The sequence below is a fragment of the Salvelinus fontinalis genome, unplaced genomic scaffold (genome assembly GCF_029448725.1).
Source record: "Salvelinus fontinalis isolate EN_2023a unplaced genomic scaffold, ASM2944872v1 scaffold_0018, whole genome shotgun sequence".
NCBI lineage: Eukaryota > Metazoa > Chordata > Actinopteri > Salmoniformes > Salmonidae > Salvelinus > Salvelinus fontinalis.
The window spans coordinates 349,855-367,197 of NW_026600227.1; the positions used below are offsets into that span (position 1 = coordinate 349,855).

Genomic DNA, 17,343 nt, shown 5'->3' on the forward strand with positions numbered 1-17,343 from the left:
CTTTATCCACCAACGCAATTGATACATCCCAAATGGCAGCCTATTCCCTCTGTAGGGCACCACTTTAGACCAGAGCTCTATGGGACTATATAGGGACTAGGGTGCCAGAGCTCTATGGGACTATATAGGGACTAGGGTGCCATTTGGGAAACAACCAATGCTATGAACCCAGCCTAATACAATCAGATGATAAACTAACGTTGGGTATTAGAGCAACACCCGGTTGGCATTACATGTCCGGTAGTAGAACGACATCCGGTAGTAGAGCGACATCCGGTAGTAGAGTGACATCCGGTAGTAGAGTGACATCCGGTTGTAGAGTGACATCCGGTAGTAGAACGCCATCCGGTTGGCATTGCATGTCCGGTAGTAGAACGCCATCCGGTAGTAGAACGCCATCCGGTTGGCATTGCATGTCCGGTAGTAGAGTGACATCCGGTAGTAGAGTGACATCCGGTAGTAGAGCGACATCCGGTTGTAGAGTGACATCCGGTAGTAGAACGCCATCCGGTTGGCATTGCATGTCCGGTAGTAGAGTGACATCCGGTAGTAGAGTGACATCCGGTAGTAGAACGCCATCCGGTAGTAGAGTGACATCCGGTAGTAGAGTGGCATCCGGTTGGCATTACATGTCCGGTAGTAGAGTGACATCCGGTAGTAGAGTGACATCCGGTAGTAGAACGACATCCGGTAGTAGAACGACATCCGGTAGTAGAGTGACATCCGGTAGTAGAACGCCATCCGGTAGTAGAGTGACATCCGGTAGTAGAGTGACATCCGGTAGTAGAGTGACATCCGGTTGGCATTACATGTCCGGTAGTAGAGTGACATCCGGTTGGCATTACATGTCCGGTAGTAGAGTGACATCCGGTAGTAGAGCGACATCCGGTAGTAGAGTGAAATCCGGTAGTAGAGTGACATCCGGTAGTAGAACGCCATCCGGTTGGCATTGCATGTCCGGTAGTAGAACGCCATCCGGTAGTAGAACGCCATCCGGTTGGCATTGCATGTCCGGTAGTAGAGTGACATCCGGTAGTAGAGTGACATCCGGTAGTAGAACGCCATCCGGTAGTAGAGTGACATCCGGTAGTAGAGTGACATCCGGTAGTAGAGTGACATCCGGTTGGCATTACATGTCCGGTAGTAGAGTGACATCCGGTAGTAGAGTGACATCCGGTTGGCATTGCATGTCCGGTAGTAGAGTGACATCCGGTTGGCATTGCATGTCCGGTAGTAGAGCGACATCCGGTTGGCATTGCATGTCCGGTAGTAGAGTGACATCCGGTTGGCATTGCATGTCCGGTAGTAGAGTGACATCCGGTTGGCATTGCATGTCCGGTAGTAGAGTGACATCCGGTTGGCATTGCATGTCCGGTAGTAGAGTAACATCCGGTTGGCATTACATGTCCGGTAGTAGAGTGACATCCGGTTGGCATTGCATGTCCGGTAGTAGAGTGACATCCGGTAGTAGAGCGACATCCGGTAGTAGAGTGACATCCGGTTGGCATTGCATGTCCGGTAGTAGAGCGACATCCGGTTGGCATTGCATGTCCGGTAGTAGAACGCCATCCGGTTGGCATTGCATGTCCGGTAGTAGAGCGCCATCCGGTTGGCATTGCATGTCCGGTAGTAGAGTGACATCCGGTTGGCATTACATGTCCGGTAGTAGAACGACATCCGGTAGTAGAGTGACATCCGGTTGGCATTACATGTCCGGTAGTAGAGTGACATCCGGTTGGCATTGCATGTCCGGTAGTAGAGTGACATCCGGTTGGCATTACATGTCCGGTAGTAGAGTGACATCCGGTAGTAGAGCGACATCCGGTAGTAGAGTGACATCCGGTTGGCATTGCATGTCCGGTAGTAGAGCGACATCCGGTAGTAGAGCGACATCCGGTAGTAGAGTGACATCCGGTAGTAGAGTGACATCCGGTAGTAGAGTGACATCCGGTAGTAGAGTGACATCCGGTAGTAGAGTGACATCCGGTAGTAGAGCGACATCCGGTAGTAGAACGACATCCGGTAGTAGAGTGACATCCGGTAGTAGAGTGACATCCGGTAGTAGAACGACATCCGGTAGTAGAGTGACATCCGGTAGTAGAGTGACATCCGGTAGTAGAGTGACATCCGGTAGTAGAACGACATCCGGTAGTAGAGCGACATCCGGTAGTAGAGTGACATCCGGTAGTAGAGTGACATCCGGTTGGCATTACATGTCCGGTAGTAGAGCGACATCCGGTAGTAGAGTGACATCCGGTAGTAGAGCGACATCCGGTAGTAGAGCGACATCCGGTTGGCATTGCATGTCCGGTAGTAGAGCGACATCCGGTAGTAGAGCGACATCCGGTAGTAGAGTGACATCCGGTAGTAGAGTGACATCCGGTTGGCATTGCATGTCCGGTAGTAGAGTGACATCCGGTTGGCATTACATGTCCGGTAGTAGAACGACATCCGGTTGGCATTGCATGTCCGGTAGTAGAGTGACATCCGGTTGGCATTACATGTCCGGTAGTAGAGTGACATCCGGTTGGCATTACATGTCCGGTAGTAGAGTGACATCCGGTAGTAGAGTGACATCCGGTAGTAGAGTGACATCCGGTAGTAGAGTGACATCCGGTTGGCATTACATGTCCGGTAGTAGAGTGACATCCGGTAGTAGAGTGACATCCGGTTGGCATTACATGTCCGGTAGTAGAGTGACATCCGGTTGGCATTGCATGTCCGGTAGTAGAGCGACATCCGGTTGGCATTACATGTCCGGTAGTAGAACGACATCCGGTAGTAGAGTGACATCCGGTAGTAGAGTGACATCCGGTAGTAGAGCGACATCCGGTTGGCATTACATGTCCGGTAGTAGAGTGACATCCGGTAGTAGAGTGACATCCGGTAGTAGAGTGACATCCGGTAGTAGAGTGACATCCGGTAGTAGAACGCCATCCGGTTGGCATTACATGTCCGGTAGTAGAGTGACATCCGGTAGTAGAGTGACATCCGGTAGTAGAGTGACATCCGGTAGTAGAACGCCATCCGGTTGGCATTACATGTCCGGTAGTAGAGTGACATCCGGTAGTAGAGTGACATCCGGTAGTAGAGTGACATCCGGTAGTAGAGTGACATCCGGTAGTAGAGTGACATCCGGTAGTAGAGTGACATCCGGTAGTAGAGTGACATCCGGTAGTAGAGTGACATCCGGTAGTAGAGTGACATCCGGTAGTAGAGTGACATCCGGTAGTAGAACGACATCCGGTAGTAGAGCGACATCCGGTTGGCATTGCATGTCCGGTAGTAGAGTGACATCCGGTTGGCATTACATGTCCGGTAGTAGAGTGACATCCGGTTGGCATTACATGTCCGGTAGTAGAGTGACATCCGGTTGGCATTGCATGTCCGGTAGTAGAGTGACATCCGGTTGGCATTACATGTCCGGTAGTAGAGTGACATCCGGTTGGCATTGCATGTCCGGTAGTAGAGTGACATCCGGTTGGCATTACATGTCCGGTAGTAGAGTGACATCCGGTAGTGGAGCGACATCCGGTTGGCATTACATGTCCGGTAGTAGAGTGACATCCGGTTGGCATTGCATGTCCGGTAGTAGAACGACATCCGGTTGGCATTGCATGTCCGGTAGTAGAGCGACATCCGGTAGTAGAACGCCATCCGGTTGGCATTACATGTCCGGTAGTAGAGTGACATCCGGTAGTAGAGCGACATCCGGTAGTAGAGTGACATCCGGTTGTAGAGCGACATCCGGTAGTAGAACGCCATCCGGTTGGCATTGCATGTCCGGTAGTAGAGTGACATCCGGTTGGCATTACATGTCCGGTAGTAGAGTGACATCCGGTTGGCATTACATGTCCGGTAGTAGAGTGACATCCGGTAGTAGAGCGACATCCGGTTGGCATTACATGTCCGGTAGTAGAACGCCATCCGGTTGGCATTACATGTCCGGTAGTAGAGTGACATCCGGTTGGCATTGCATGTCCGGTAGTAGAGTGACATCCGGTTGGCATTACATGTCCGGTAGTAGAACGCCATCCGGTTGGCATTACATGTCCGGTAGTAGAGTGACATCCGGTTGGCATTGCATGTCCGGTAGTAGAACGCCATCCGGTTGGCATTGCATGTCCGGTAGTAGAGTGACATCCGGTTGGCATTGCATGTCCGGTAGTAGAGTGACATCCGGTTGGCATTACATGTCCGGTAGTAGAGTGACATCCGGTTGGCATTACATGTCCGGTAGTAGAGTGACATCCGGTTGGCATTGCATGTCCGGTAGTAGAGTGACATCCGGTTGGCATTGCATGTCTGGTAGTAGAGTGACATCCGGTTGGCATTGCATGTCCGGTAGTAGAGTGACATCCGGTTGGCATTGCATGTCCGGTAGTAGAGTGACATCCGGTTGGCATTGCATGTCCGGTAGTAGAGTGACATCCGGTTGGCATTACATGTCCGGTAGTAGAGTGACATCCGGTTGGCATTACATGTCCGGTAGTAGAGCGACATCCGGTATTAGAGCGACATCCGGTTGGCATTGCATGTCCGGTAGTAGAGTGACATCCGGTTGGTATTGCATGTCCGGTAGTAGAGTAACATCCGGTAGTAGAGCGACATCCGGTAGTAGAGTGACATCCGGTAGTAGAGCGACATCCGGTAGTAGAGCGACATCCGGTAGTAGAGTGACATCCGGTTGGCATTGCATGTCCGGTAGTAGAACGCCATCCGGTTGGCATTACATGTCCGGTAGTAGAGTGACATCCGGTTGGCATTGCATGTCCGGTAGTAGAGTGACATCCGGTTGGCATTGCATGTCCGGTAGTAGAGTGACATCCGGTAGTAGAACGACATCCGGTATTAGAGCGACATCCGGTTGGCATTGCATGTCCGGTAGTAGAGTGACATCCGGTTGGCATTGCATGTCCGGTAGTAGAACGACATCCGGTAGTAGAGTGACATCCGGTTGGCATTGCATGTCCGGTAGTAGAGTGACATCCGGTTGGCATTGCATGTCCGGTAGTAGAGTGACATCCGGTTGGCATTGCATGTCCGGTAGTAGAACGACATCCGGTAGTAGAGCGACATCCGGTAGTAGAGTGACATCCGGTAGTAGAGTGACATCCGGTAGTAGAGTGACATCCGGTAGTAGAGCGACATCCGATAGTAGAGCGACATCCGGTAGTAGAGCGACATCCGATAGTAGAGCGACATCCGGTAGTAGAGTGACATCCGGTTGGCATTGCATGTCCGGTAGTAGAGTGACATCCGGTTGGCATTACATGTCCGGTAGTAGAACGCCATCCGGTTGGCATTGCATGTCCGGTAGTAGAGTGACATCCGGTTGGCATTACATGTCCGGTAGTAGAGTGACATCCGGTTGGCATTGCATGTCCGGTAGTAGAGTGACATCCGGTTGGCATTGCATGTCCGGTAGTAGAGCGACATCCGGTTGGCATTACATGTCCGGTAGTAGAGTGACATCCGGTTGGCATTACATGTCCGGTAGTAGAGTGACATCCGGTTGGCATTACATGTCCGGTAGTAGAGTGACATCCGGTAGTAGAGTGACATCCGGTAGTAGAGTGACATCCGGTAGTAGAGTGACATCCGGTAGTAGAGTGACATCCGGTAGTAGAACGCCATCCGGTTGGCATTACATGTCCGGTAGTAGAGTGACATCCGGTAGTAGAGTGACATCCGGTAGTAGAGTGACATCCGGTAGTAGAACGCCATCCGGTTGGCATTACATGTCCGGTAGTAGAGTGACATCCGGTAGTAGAGTGACATCCGGTAGTAGAGTGACATCCGGTAGTAGAGTGACATCCGGTAGTAGAGTGACATCCGGTAGTAGAGTGACATCCGGTAGTAGAGTGACATCCGGTAGTAGAGTGACATCCGGTAGTAGAGTGACATCCGGTAGTAGAGTGACATCCGGTAGTAGAGTGACATCCGGTAGTAGAGTGACATCCGGTAGTAGAACGACATCCGGTAGTAGAGTGACATCCGGTTGGCATTACATGTCCGGTAGTAGAGTGACATCCGGTAGTAGAGTGACATCCGGTAGTAGAGTGACATCCGGTTGGCATTACATGTCCGGTAGTAGAGTGACATCCGGTAGTAGAGTGACATCCGGTTGGCATTGCATGTCCGGTAGTAGAGTGACATCAGGTAGTAGAGTGACATCCGGTTGGCATTGCATGTCCGGTAGTAGAACGACATCCGGTTGGCATTGCATGTCCGGTAGTAGAGTGACATCCGGTAGTAGAGTGACATCCGGTAGTAGAGTGACATCCGGTAGTAGAGTGACATCCGGTAGTAGAGTGACATCCGGTAGTAGAACGCCATCCGGTAGTAGAACGCCATCCGGTTGGCATTACATGTCCGGTAGTAGAGTGACATCCGGTAGTAGAGTGACATCCGGTAGTAGAGTGACATCCGGTTGGCATTGCATGTCCGGTAGTAGAGTGACATCCGGTAGTAGAGTGACATCCGGTTGGCATTGCATGTCCGGTAGTAGAACGACATCCGGTAGTAGAGTGACATCCGGTAGTAGAGTGACATCCGGTAGTAGAGTGACATCCGGTAGTAGAACGCCATCCGGTTGGCATTACATGTCCGGTAGTAGAACGCCATCCGGTTGGCATTGCATGTCCGGTAGTAGAACGCCATCCGGTTGGCATTGCATGTCCGGTAGTAGAGTGACATCCGGTAGTAGAGTGACATCCGGTAGTAGAGTGACATCCGGTAGTAGAGTGACATCCGGTAGTAGAGTGACATCCGGTAGTAGAGTGACATCCGGTAGTAGAGTGACATCCGGTAGTAGAGTGACATCCGGTAGTAGAGTGACATCCGGTAGTAGAACGACATCCGGTAGTAGAGTGACATCCGGTTGGCATTACATGTCCGGTAGTAGAGTGACATCCGGTAGTAGAGTGACATCCGGTAGTAGAGTGACATCCGGTTGGCATTACATGTCCGGTAGTAGAACGCCATCCGGTTGGCATTACATGTCCGGTAGTAGAACGCCATCCGGTTGGCATTGCATGTCCGGTAGTAGAGCGACATCCGGTAGTAGAGTGACATCCGGTAGTAGAACGCCATCCGGTAGTAGAACGACATCCGGTAGTAGAGTGACATCCGGTAGTAGAGTGACATCCGGTAGTAGAACGCCATCCGGTAGTAGAGCGACATCCGGTAGTAGAACGACATCCGGTAGTAGAGTGACATCCGGTTGGCATTACATGTCCGGTAGTAGAGTGACATCCGGTAGTAGAGCGACATCCGGTAGTAGAGTGACATCCGGTAGTAGAACGACATCCGGTAGTAGAACGACATCCGGTAGTAGAACGACATCCGGTAGTAGAGTGACATCCGGTAGTAGAACGCCATCCGGTAGTAGAGCGACATCCGGTAGTAGAGCGACATCCGGTAGTAGAGCGACATCCGGTAGTAGAGCGACATCCGGTAGTAGAACGACATCCGGTAGTAGAGTGACATCCGGTTGGCATTACATGTCCGGTAGTAGAGTGACATCCGGTAGTAGAGTGACATCCGGTTGGCATTACATGTCCGGTAGTAGAGCGACATCCGGTAGTAGAGTGACATCCGGTTGGCATTGCATGTCCGGTAGTAGAGTGACATCCGGTTGGCATTGCATGTCCGGTAGTAGAGTGACATCCGGTTGGCATTACATGTCCGGTAGTAGAGTGACATCCGGTTGGCATTGCATGTCCGGTAGTAGAGTGACATCCGGTTGGCATTGCATGTCCGGTAGTAGAGTGACATCCGGTTGGCATTGCATGTCCGGTAGTAGAGTGACATCCGGTTGGCATTACATGTCCGGTAGTAGAGTGACATCCGGTAGTAGAGTGACATCCGGTAGTAGAGTGACATCCGGTAGTAGAGTGACATCCGGTAGTAGAACGCCATCCGGTTGGCATTACATGTCCGGTAGTAGAGTGACATCCGGTAGTAGAGTGACATCCGGTAGTAGAGTGACATCCGGTAGTAGAGTGACATCCGGTAGTAGAGTGACATCCGGTAGTAGATTGACATCCGGTAGTAGAGTGACATCCGGTAGTAGAGTGACATCCGGTAGTAGAACGCCATCCGGTTGGCATTACATGTCCGGTAGTAGAGTGACATCCGGTAGTAGAGTGACATCCGGTAGTAGAGTGACATCCGGTAGTAGAGTGACATCCGGTAGTAGATTGACATCCGGTAGTAGAGTGACATCCGGTAGTAGAGTGATATCCGGTAGTAGAGTGACATCCGGTAGTAGAGTGACATCCGGTAGTAGAGTGACATCCGGTAGTAGAGTGACATCCGGTAGTAGAGTGACATCCGGTAGTAGAGCGACATCCGGTTGGCATTACATGTCCGGTAGTAGAGTGACATCCGGTTGGCATTGCATGTCCCGTAGTAGAGTGACATCCGGTTGGCATTACATGTCCGGTAGTAGAGCGACATCCGGTTGGCATTGCATGTCCGGTAGTAGAGTGACATCCGGTTGGCATTGCATGTCCGGTAGTAGAGTGACATCCGGTTGGCATTGCATGTCCGGTAGTAGAGTGACATCCGGTTGGCATTGCATGTCCGGTAGTAGAGCGACATCCGGTTGGCATTGCATGTCCGGTAGTAGAGTGACATCCGGTTGGCATTACATGTCCGGTAGTAGAGTGACATCCGGTAGTAGAGTGACATCCGGTTGGCATTGCATGTCCGGTAGTAGAGTGACATCCGGTTGGCATTGCATGTCCGGTAGTAGAGTGACATCCGGTAGTAGAGTGACATCCGGTTGGCATTGCATGTCTAGTAGTAGAGTGACATTCGGTTGGCATTGCATGTCCGGTAGTAGAGTGACATCCGGTAGTAGAGTGACATCCGGTTGGCATTGCATGTCCGGTAGTAGAACGACATCCGGTAGTAGAGTGACATCCGGTAGTAGAACGACATCCGGTAGTAGAGTGACATCCGGTTGGCATTGCATGTCCGGTAGTAGAGTGACATCCGGTTGGCATTGCATGTACGGTAGTAGAGTGACATCCGGTTGGCATTGCATGTCCGGTAGTAGAGTGACATCCGGTAGTAGAGTGACATCCGGTTGGCATTGCATGTCCGGTAGTAGAGTGACATCCGGTTGGCATTGCATGTCCGGTAGTAGAGTGACATCCGGTAGTAGAGCGACATCCGGTAGTAGAGTGACATCCGGTTGGCATTGCATGTCCGGTAGTAGAACGACATCCGGTAGTAGAGTGACATCCGGTAGTAGAGTGACATCCGGTAGTAGAGTGACATCCGGTTGGCATTACATGTCCGGTAGTAGAGTGACATCCGGTAGTAGAGTGACATCCGGTTGGCATTACATGTCCGGTAGTAGAACGCCATCCGGTTGGCATTGCATGTCCGGTAGTAGAGTGACATCCGGTAGTAGAGTGACATCCGGTTGGCATTGCATGTCCGGTAGTAGAGTGACATCCGGTAGTAGAGTGACATCCGGTAGTAGAGTGACATACGGTAGTAGAACGACATCCGGTAGTAGAGTGACATCCGGTAGTAGAGTGACATCCGGTTGTAGAGCGACATCCGGTAGTAGAGCGACATCCGGTAGTAGAGCGACATCCGGTAGTAGAGTGACATCCGGTAGTAGAGCGACATCCGGTAGTAGAGCGACATCCGGTAGTAGAGCGACATCCGGTAGTAGAGTGACATCCGGTAGTAGAGTGACATCCGGTAGTAGAGTGACATCCGGTAGTAGAGTGACATCCGGTAGTAGAGTGACATCCGGTAGTAGAGTGACATCCGGTTGTAGAGCGACATCCGGTAGTAGAGTGACATCCGGTTGGCATTACATGTCCGGTAGTAGAGTGACATCCGGTAGTAGAGTGACATCCGGTTGGCATTACATGTCCGGTAGTAGAGTGACATCCGGTTGGCATTGCATGTCCGGTAGTAGAGTGACATCCGGTAGTAGAGTGACATCCGGTAGTAGAGTGACATCCGGTAGTAGAGTGACATCCGGTAGTAGAGTGACATCCGGTAGTAGAGTGACATCCGGTAGTAGAGTGACATCCGGTAGTAGAGTGACATCCGGTAGTAGAGTGACATCCGGTAGTAGAGTGACATCCGGTAGTAGAACGCCATCCGGTAGTAGAGTGACATCCGGTAGTAGAGTGACATCCGGTAGTAGAGTGACATCCGGTAGTAGAGCGACATCCGGTAGTAGAGTGACATCCGGTTGTAGAGTGACATCCGGTAGTAGAGTGACATCCGGTAGTAGAGTGACATCCGGTAGTAGAGCGACATCCGGTAGTAGAGCGACATCCGGTAGTAGAGTGACATCCGGTAGTAGAGCGACATCCGGTTGGCATTACATGTCCGGTAGTAGAGTGACATCCGGTAGTAGAGTGACATCCGGTAGTAGAGTGACATCCGGTAGTAGAGTGACATCCGGTAGTAGAGCGACATCCGGTTGGCATTGCATGTCCGGTAGTAGAGTGACATCCGGTTGGCATTGCATGTCCGGTAGTAGAGTGACATCCGGTAGTAGAGTGACATCCGGTAGTAGAGCGACATCCGGTTGGCATTACATGTCCGGTAGTAGAGTGACATCCGGTAGTAGAGTGACATCCGGTAGTAGAGTGACATCCGGTAGTAGAGTGACATCCGGTAGTAGAGTGACATCCGGTAGTAGAGTGACATCCGGTAGTAGAGTGACATCCGGTAGTAGAGTGACATCCGGTAGTAGAGTGACATCCGGTAGTAGAGCGACATCCGGTTGGCATTGCATGTCCGGTAGTAGAGTGACATCCGGTTGGCATTGCATGTCCGGTAGTAGAGTGACATCCGGTTGGCATTGCATGTCCGGTAGTAGAGTGACATCTCAAACTATTCCTTTAATATGGAGGAAATTAGTCATTGGTGCTAATTACAGTTTTTTTCCTGTATAGAAAACTGTTCATGAGCTGTCTAAGTAGTTTCAGTGACAACTTAAAACGACCAAAAGCAGATAGAACGAGATACACATTTAAATAACACCATCTTTGAAAACTAACAATCAAATAGAAAGCCGGACAGTCAGAGAGAATCAAATAGAAAGCCGGACAGTCAGGGAGAATCAAATAGAAAGCCGGAGAATCAAATAGAAAGCCAGACAGTCAAGGAGAATCAAATAGAAAGCCAGACAGTCAGGGAGAATCAAATAGAAAGCCAGACAGTCAGGGAGAATCAAATAGAAAGCCGGACAGTCAGGGAGAATCAAATAGAAAGCCGGAGAATCAAATAGAAAGCCAGACAGTCAAGGAGAATCAAATAGAAAGCCAGACAGTCAGGGAGAATCAAATAGAAAGCCAGACAGTCGGGGAGAATCAAATAGAAAGCCGGACAGTCGGGGAGAATCAAATAGAAAGCCGGACAGTCGGGGAGAATCAAATAGAAAGCCGGACAGTCAGGGAGAATCAAATAGAAAGCCGGACAGTCAGGGAGAATCAAATAGAAAGCCGGACAGTCAGGGAGAATCGAATAGAAAGCCAGACAGTCAGGGAGAATCAAATAGAAAGCCAGACAGTCAGGGAGAATCAAATAGAAAGCCAGACAGTCAGGGAGAATCAAATAGAAAGCCAGACAGTCAGGGAGAATCAAATAGAAAGCCAGACAGTCAGGGAGAATCACATAGAAAGCCAGACAGTCAGGGAGAATCAAATAGAAAGCCAGACAGTCAGGGAGAATCAAATAGAAAGCCAGACAGTCAGGGAGAATCAAATAGAAAGCCAGACAGTCAGGGAGAATCAAATAGAAAGCTAGACCGTCAGGGAGAATCCAATAACCGAGATTCAGGGCACATGCCCATTGATTCATGCCTAGGAAATTAGCTTTTAAACTGCAAAATTGTTTCTCAGCTCAATGCCAAACTGGGTAGCATTGCAGGAAATGAACTTCAAACTGGAAAATGAACTCAGCTCAATGCCAAAAAGTTACATAAAATCTTTAAAATGCTATTTAAAGCTGTATAAATCAATAACTAATTCACTGTTTGTCTCAGAAACATCAAACTACATATGGTTTATTCTATAAAATGGCATACTTTAAAACCTTTGTTTTGACTAAAAATGCCAGTTTGATTTGATAGAGGGCATGTAGTCCGTCTAGAGGGGGTGTGGTCAAAGTTCTAACGAGTCTGTTATACCCTATTAGAAGGGGCCTGGCATAAAATTCTGCATCTTCAATCATATTAAATTAGATTACAGAAAACTACGGGATTTAGGGGTCAGGTCTGACTAACAAAAAACACAGGTGGATGGATCAAGAGGACCAAGAGGATCAGCACATTTTTTTGTGCATTAAAATAACATAACATTGATCAGAAATTCAGTGTAGACATTATTGCAAAGAAAAAGCCATATCTGAGACTGGCCAATAAAAATAAAAGATTAAGATGGGCAAAAGAACACAGACACTGGACAGAGATATGGCTTTTTCTTTGCAACTCTGCCTAGAATACCAGCATCCCGGAGTCGCCTCTCCGCTGTTGACGTTGAGACTGGACAGAGGAACTCTGCCTAGAGTCGCCTCTTCACTGTTGACGTTGAGACTGAACAGAGGAATTCTGCCTAGTGGGCCAGCATCCCAGAGTCGCCTCTTCGCTGTTGACGTTGAGACTGGACAGAGGAACTCTGCCTAGAAGGCCAGCATCCCAGAGTCGCCTCTTCACTGTTGACGTTGAGACTGGACAGAGGAACTCTGCCTAGAAGGCCAGCATCCCAGAGTCACCTCTTCACTGTTGACGTTGAGACTGGACAGAGGAACTCTGCCTAGAAGGCCAGCATCCCAGAGTCGCCTCTTCACTGTTGACGTTGAGACTGGACAGAGGAACTCTGCCTAGAAGGCCAGCATCCCAGAGTCGCCTCTTCACTGTTGACGTTGAGACTGGACAGAGGAACTCTGCCTAGAAGGCCAGCATCCCAGAGTCGCCTCTTCACTGTTGACGTTGAGACTGGACAGAGGAACTCTGCCTAGAAGGCCAGCATCCCGGAGTCACCTCTTCACTGTTGACGTTGAGACTGGACAGAGGAACTCTGCCTAGAAGGCCAGCATCCCAGAGTCGCCTCTTCACTGTTGACGTTGAGACTGGACAGAGGAACTCTGCCTAGAAGGCCAGCATCCCGGAGTCACCTCTTCACTGTTGACGTTGAGACTGGACAGAGGAACTCTGCCTAGAAGGCCAGCATCCCGGAGTCGCCTCTTCGCTGTTGACGTTGAGACTGGTGTTTTGCGGGTACCATTTAATGAAGCTGCCAGTTGAGGACAGCTGAGAACTCAAACTAGACACTCAAATATACTTGTCCTCTTACTCAGTTGTGCACCGGGGCCTCCCACTCCTCTTTCTATTCTGGTTAGAGCCAGGTTGCTGTGTTCTGTGAAGGGAGTAGTACACAGTGTTGTACGAGATCTTCAGTTTCTTGGCAATTTCTCACATGGAATATCCTTAATTTCTCAGAACAAGAATAGACTGACGAGTTTCAGAAGAAAGGTCTTTGATTCTGGCCATTTTGAGCCTGTAAATCGAACCCACAAATGCTGATGCTCCAGATACTCTAAAGAAGGACAGTTTTATTGCTTCTTTAAATCAGGACAACAGTTTCCAGCCATGCTAACAATTGCAAAGGGGTTTTCTAATGATCAATTAGTCTTTTAAAATGCTAAACTTGGATTAGCTAACACAAAGTGCCATTGGAACACAGGAGTGGATAATGGACCTCTGTACGCCTATATAGATATTCCATAAAAAAATCTGCCGTTTCCAGCTACAATAGTCATTTACAACATTAACAATGTCTACACTGTATTTCTGATCAATTTGATGTTATTTTAAATGGACAAAAAATATATATCTTTCAAAAACAAGAACATTTCTAAGTGACCCCAAACTGTTGAACGATAGTGTACATATTAGCATGGGTATTGAAAGATACCAGTGTGGATAACATAAAAAGCACTAATATAAGAAGTGGACATGTTTTATTTTTGGGCTAAATGTATAAATTATGATTTGCCTCTGAACTGTACGTGAACCCCTCTGCAATTAACTTTTTTATTTATTTAACTAGGCAAGTCAGTTAATAAGAACAAATTCTTATTTACAATGACGGCCTACCAGGGAACTGCCTTGTTCAGGGGCAGAACGACAGATGTTTACCTTATCAGCTCGGGGATTCAATCCAGCAACCTTTAGGTTACTGGCCCAATGCTCTAACCACTAGGCTACCTGCCGCCACAATCTACTGGCACTAACCATTAAAAACTAGGACTTCAACCAGGCTGTCCCTATGCTATTTGCTCTCTTTCTCTTAAACTGCTAACACAAAGCCTATGTGAAAATTTGGTTATTCACAAAGATCATGAAAAAATATATATAAACTGGCCCACATCAGTTGTACATAATTCAGCAGGGAGGTGTGCAACTACCACACATTATACCCATCATACCAGTGGAGAAACTACGTCACCTACATAGGAATTACCATATCCCTTTTCAATTCACATTCCTTGCAGAAAGAACTATTTGCAAACCTTTTAAAACGTCCAGAAAGACAGTGGTCTTAGAAGGGTATTTATACTTTAAAATACATTTTATGTGAATGGATGTGGATGAAAGAATTTTGCCAGTGTTTTAATGTCCTAGTTTCATATTGTTTCCTTTACCTCCAACTCTATATATCCAAGTGATCCTATGAGGACCTTGGGGATCAGATTTACCATTATACCCATTGATCAAAGTTATAAACAGACAGACACTGCTCCAATTGAGTTGTTCGTGATATCTACACTCCACTTTGTCCTCAACTAACTGGTGCCGCACATTGACTCTGTACCGGCACTCCCCTGTATATATTGTTACTTTTTACTGCTGCTCTTTAAACTTGGGTCTCTTATTCTTATCCGTATTTTTTTAAACTGCACTGCTGGTTAGGGGCTCGTAAGTCAGCATTTCACTCTAAGGTCTACATCTGTTGTATTCGTCGCATGTGACTAATAACATTTGATTTGATTTGATTCAGTTCACCACTCTATTCACGAAAATAAATTGCTCCTACATACACCAAGTCCATAGATGTTATGTATTTCTATCAAGTCAGAACTGGAATGTTTACTCAAAGCAAAGGTTGTAAAAGTTTAGTAGATATTTATAGAATAAATCATAACTAGCTGGATGATTCTGTGACAGACGGTGAATTAGTTATTGATTTTTTACATTTGTAAATGGCTTTTGACAAGTGTATGTTGTATGTCCGAATGTGTGACTATAAAACCAACTTTCCTTCACCATTCTAGCTAGTAGAGTTTACACATCTTCCAACGAACTGTGGAGGTCAAAATACTTTTTACAAATCTATTCATTTTAAAATGTTTAATTACTTCTACTTGCAATCATCATTCACCTGACAATACCAGACGTTACTTACATAAATGGGGGTCTCTGGTTTGCCTGGGCATGAAGTTTGAAAACCCCTGCATCAATTTACTACAACGACCACATGCCCATCATCATTACCCAAACAATGGATGGAAGAATGCATGAGCATTGGATCTAAAAAACAACAACAGGAATTATAATTCAATAATCTAACAGATGGACGATATGGCCGACGGCTCTCTCATGTTTCCTCGGAAGGTAGATTTGCTTCGTCAACTGAAACCGGGTTTAACGCGCGCCAGGGTTCCTTCTGTCATTACGCAAAGCGGTATTTTCCAAATCCACACCATTTATAAAATGTGAAACTGTCTTAACAAATACTATGTGAAACTATCCACACAAATCCCCAATAAGGATTGGATGGGGGTATAGTCTCGCTATGTTCAAACCGACCCGGCAGCGGATTATGACGGAGTTTCCATCTGGGGTTTATTTCCCCACAGCCCGGTGAGAAAATAAAACGGTTAGGCGCTACACTTTCCCGTGTCTAAAACGGCGACTGTCTTGTTGCGTAGCCTACATGCATAAATATTCTCTAGATACAAACTTTATTCCCAACATGGTAGAATGGTCCTTACTACCAATTACATTATTTCCCCGCCTAAATCCGCATACAACTATACAGTGCTATGACTGGAAAGGAAACGCAGAACTTACCTCTTCTCTTGTATGACATTCTCCTTGATGGCCCCTAACGTAAGCACCGGGAGGCCGTTGCACTGTTGGAGGCGGCAGGTGGCCAGGTTCCTTTTGCGTTGGTCTTTCAAACACGCGTTCTCAGAACATAAATCCGTTACTTGTTGTTCCAAGTCCTCGATACGAACTCTCTGCATCTCCAACAGCTCCTGTTGGGTGTCTATGATGTTGTTGAGTTCCGTCAGGTACTCCATCGCCTTGCTGGGCTTCTCCGTTACTGGGTTCGGCTGTTCCATCTCTCCCCGTAGCGCTGCTTCTCTCCTCACGCGTCAAATGGTAGATCGAGCGCTGTCACACTCGTGTTCGGTGTAGGGTTAGCCCGTCGCTCCGCCATTGTTTGTTACCGGGTGAATGGAGAAGTTGAGTGATTGTCGGTTGTAGCGAGACGTCGTCGTTGTCCACCAGCTCTGCGCTACGAGATCTACCCACCGACTACCGCTACCGCTCTGAGGACAGAAAGCCATTTAACCCTTTACGGGACGTGACGAGCAGTCCCCACGTTTACAATGTATCAATCTCTGACATCGGCTCCATAACGGATTGGAGTGTTCAAAAGGCTCGAACTGTGTGGTCTATTTTCTCTCATTTGTTTTCTATCAAGAGCTGAGGCCATTCTTCGACAGGTGATTTGCCCAAATGCCAATCCTGAAGCAGGCTGTTCGAGTTAATTAATGAACCAGTAAACCACATGTGATATTCACGTGCATCTCTGACCAATATAATTGAGCACATTCATATTCAGCCACATGGTAGAACCTTTATGTGCCCATTATGTGCTCCCATCTTTTAAAGGTAAACCTATAGTAAATCAATGCTTTCATTTATTCAAACAGCATGTAAAACAGGCCACACCCTACTGATCAGAGATGGGAACAGGCCACACCCCTACTGACCAGAGAAGGGAACAGGGCAGGCCACACCCCTACTGACCAGAGATGGGAACAGGCCACACCCCTACTGACCAGAGAAGGGAACAGGGCAGGCCACACCCCTACTGACCAGAGAAGGAAACAGGGCAGGCCACACCCCTACTGACCAGAGAAGGGAACAGGGCAGACCACACCCCTACTGACCAGAGATGGGAACAGGCCACACCCCTACTGACCAGAGATGGGAACAGGCCACACCCTACTGACCAGAGAAGGGAACAGGCCACACCCCTACTGACCAGAGAAGGGAAC

General features: G+C 48.4%; 1 protein-coding gene across 2 annotated transcripts in view; it reads right to left on the reverse strand.

Annotated features, from left to right (window-relative positions):
* The window catches only part of LOC129842152 (IQ motif and SEC7 domain-containing protein 1-like), a 274,873-nt gene extending 258,093 nt beyond the window's left edge, over window positions 1-16,780 (reverse strand). The window contains exon 1 of one of the 2 annotated variants that reach the window (XM_055910566.1): window positions 16,124-16,780. In XM_055910566.1, the coding sequence (XP_055766541.1) occupies window positions 16,124-16,398 (275 nt within the window). In that variant the 5' untranslated portion in view covers window positions 16,399-16,780. The remainder of the gene's footprint in view (window positions 1-16,123) is intronic. The other variant, XM_055910567.1, reaches the window with a different exon arrangement.
* Between the last annotated feature and the right edge of the window lie 563 nt (window positions 16,781-17,343).